The sequence below is a fragment of the Branchiostoma floridae genome, chromosome 4, assembly GCF_000003815.2.
Source record: "Branchiostoma floridae strain S238N-H82 chromosome 4, Bfl_VNyyK, whole genome shotgun sequence".
NCBI classification, from domain to species: Eukaryota; Metazoa; Chordata; class Leptocardii; order Amphioxiformes; family Branchiostomatidae; genus Branchiostoma; species Branchiostoma floridae.
The window spans coordinates 7,580,094-7,582,398 of record NC_049982.1 but is presented as its reverse complement, the minus strand read 5'-3'; the positions used below and the strand labels follow the sequence as shown (position 1 = coordinate 7,582,398).

General features: G+C 41.3%; 1 protein-coding gene across 1 annotated transcript in view; it reads right to left on the bottom strand.

Moving 5' to 3' along the window:
• LOC118413176 (cytochrome P450 2D4-like) overlaps window positions 1-2,305 on the bottom strand; it is an 11,282-nt gene that overhangs the window by 6,913 nt on the left and 2,064 nt on the right. The window contains exons 2-4 of the mRNA XM_035816386.1: window positions 1,099-1,241; window positions 787-997; window positions 538-551 (exon numbers count right to left, since the gene is read on the bottom strand). Of these exons, the coding sequence (XP_035672279.1) occupies window positions 538-551; window positions 787-997; window positions 1,099-1,241 (368 nt within the window). The remainder of the gene's footprint in view (window positions 1-537; window positions 552-786; window positions 998-1,098; window positions 1,242-2,305) is intronic.

The window sequence follows — 2,305 nt, the reverse complement described above, 5'->3', positions numbered from 1 at the left end:
CGGTCAGACGTTGTAACACTGAATTGATCTGGAAGAAACTGGTCTTTTATAGTCTAGCTATGAATGTTATGAAGACAGTTTTAGATGCACAATAGGAACCACTGTAAGACAAATTCAGACAATTTGGATTCCAATAGAAGGTGGGGCAATGTCAAGCTAACCTTCATCGACGTAAACAGGATCATGATTTCCTTCCTCATTAACACATCGATTCGGAGTTTGGTTTAAAAGCTGACAAAATCAGATTTTCATCCAGAAAGACGGGATGACGTCTGAAAGGTCTGACTCTGACGTTTCCAAATTTCACCCAGTTGTTAAAGTAACCGATACTTTCTTTCAAAAGTTGCTTTTCTTTAGTCTTGCTCATTTTTCGTACATTTCATGATCTCCATAATCCATCAAACGAAACACAGAGATTTACCCATAACCGAGAAACACTCCCCAAACCATACTGTTTCCTTACTAGAAGATACTGAAGTAGTAATCATTTGACATGTGCTACAAGACAAGCCTATATAAAAGGAACACAGGTCCAACACTGAACACCAGACCTAGGCACACATAACGTACCACACAATTAGGTAGGTTGGCCAATGCTAAAGGATAACCTAGAATTGAGTACAGATGATTTGAGTGGATAATTGAATGTACTGACAGGGTATCTCTTTGCTGGGGCTTCCATTCGATACAATGTTAAAACGTAGGTAAATTTGAAGCTATTCGCGGAAAGAGATAAAATGAGAAAGACGCCAGTGACAGAGCGACCTTGAGCAAGAAACAATTTACCTCCAGGAACAAACCGCAGGAACGGGAACACGCTGATGACCTGGCCAGCAGCAAGTCCAATCACCACGGCATCAATGGCCTTCTTGAGCTCCTGGAACGTCTCATCACCGTAGTCGTAGCGCTTCCCGAACAACATGGAGCAGATGACGTTTGCGAACGTTACAGTGACATCATGGGCGAAGTCAAAGGGCTGCCCTTTGTATTCTGCCATCTGAAAAGTTGACACATTTAATAAGTCCATTTGCTTGCTTCAACGAAATACACCAGACTGTTCAACATGGTCAATGTATTTGGCAAATTTGTCTATCCTACCCTGCTGCAGAGACAGTTCGCTTCCTCTCGGATGTGGCCCTCCATGCTGCCACGTCCGACCTTCATGCCCAGGTTCTTCAGGACAGTGTAGGCAAACCGCTTCCTCTGTCTGAACCCGGGACCCCAACGGACAGCAGCCATGTCTTGGGGGAAACAGAGAGGACTTCTTATTATATACATATATATTATATTCTTCTGAATATTACCTCAGCGGGAAGCTTCTCCCTGGCCAAAAAGCAGCTGTCACTCAAAGCGCGTAAAGCTATGTACAGTCTAAAACCACTCAAAAGACATCCATTCATCTGTTTCACCAAAATGCCTTGAAAGTTTTAAGAATATTTGATTCCTGCATTAAGCCAATTCTTTTATATGGATGCGAAATTTGGGGTACCGAATCCATAAATGACAGCTCCCCTGTCGGAATTTCGCATCACCGCTTTTGCAGAAATATACTTGGGGTTTTCAGAAACTGTAGTAATCTAGCATCAGGAGCAGAGCTGGGTAGATTTCCATTAGATTTAGACATATCTATTAGGGTTATTCATCATTGGTTGCGACTTGTACAGATGGATCCTGTTACACACCCTTTGCAAGCTGATGCTCTTTCGTTTCAACATAACTCTATTGCAAATAGTCGTCACAGTAGAAGATCATTGTTACAACGTGTAAAAGAAATATTAGATTGTAGTGGATACTCATACTTGTTCAATTCATGTAGATCACCCTGTGACACTAAATCTGTATGTACAATGTTAAAGTCTACACTTTTTGATATGTATATCCAAACATTCTGTCATAATTTGAGTATTGATACCGGGTTTACAAGACATGTAAGACATCGTACACTATGGAAAAATATTTGGAACTAGATGATTTTGATCTGCGTTGTGCCATTAATAAAATCAGAATTAGTGCCCACCCCCTTGAAATAGAAAAAGGGCGATAGACGAAGTTACCCGTGTACGAAAGAACTTGTAAATACTGTACGTTAGATATGGTAGAACACGAAACACATTTTATCTCAAACTGCCCCTTCTATGATCAAGAGACAAAAGAGCTCCTAAAAGAAGCCACCAAATTCTATCCTAATACCTCCACGTTTACAGACAAAAAGAAAACAAAGGTCAAGTTCGATAATGGCCCCCTAGCGGCTTGCTAAGGTAGCTGAACCTCACCTCAAGTTTCCCAGGGTAACGGCAACTGTGAC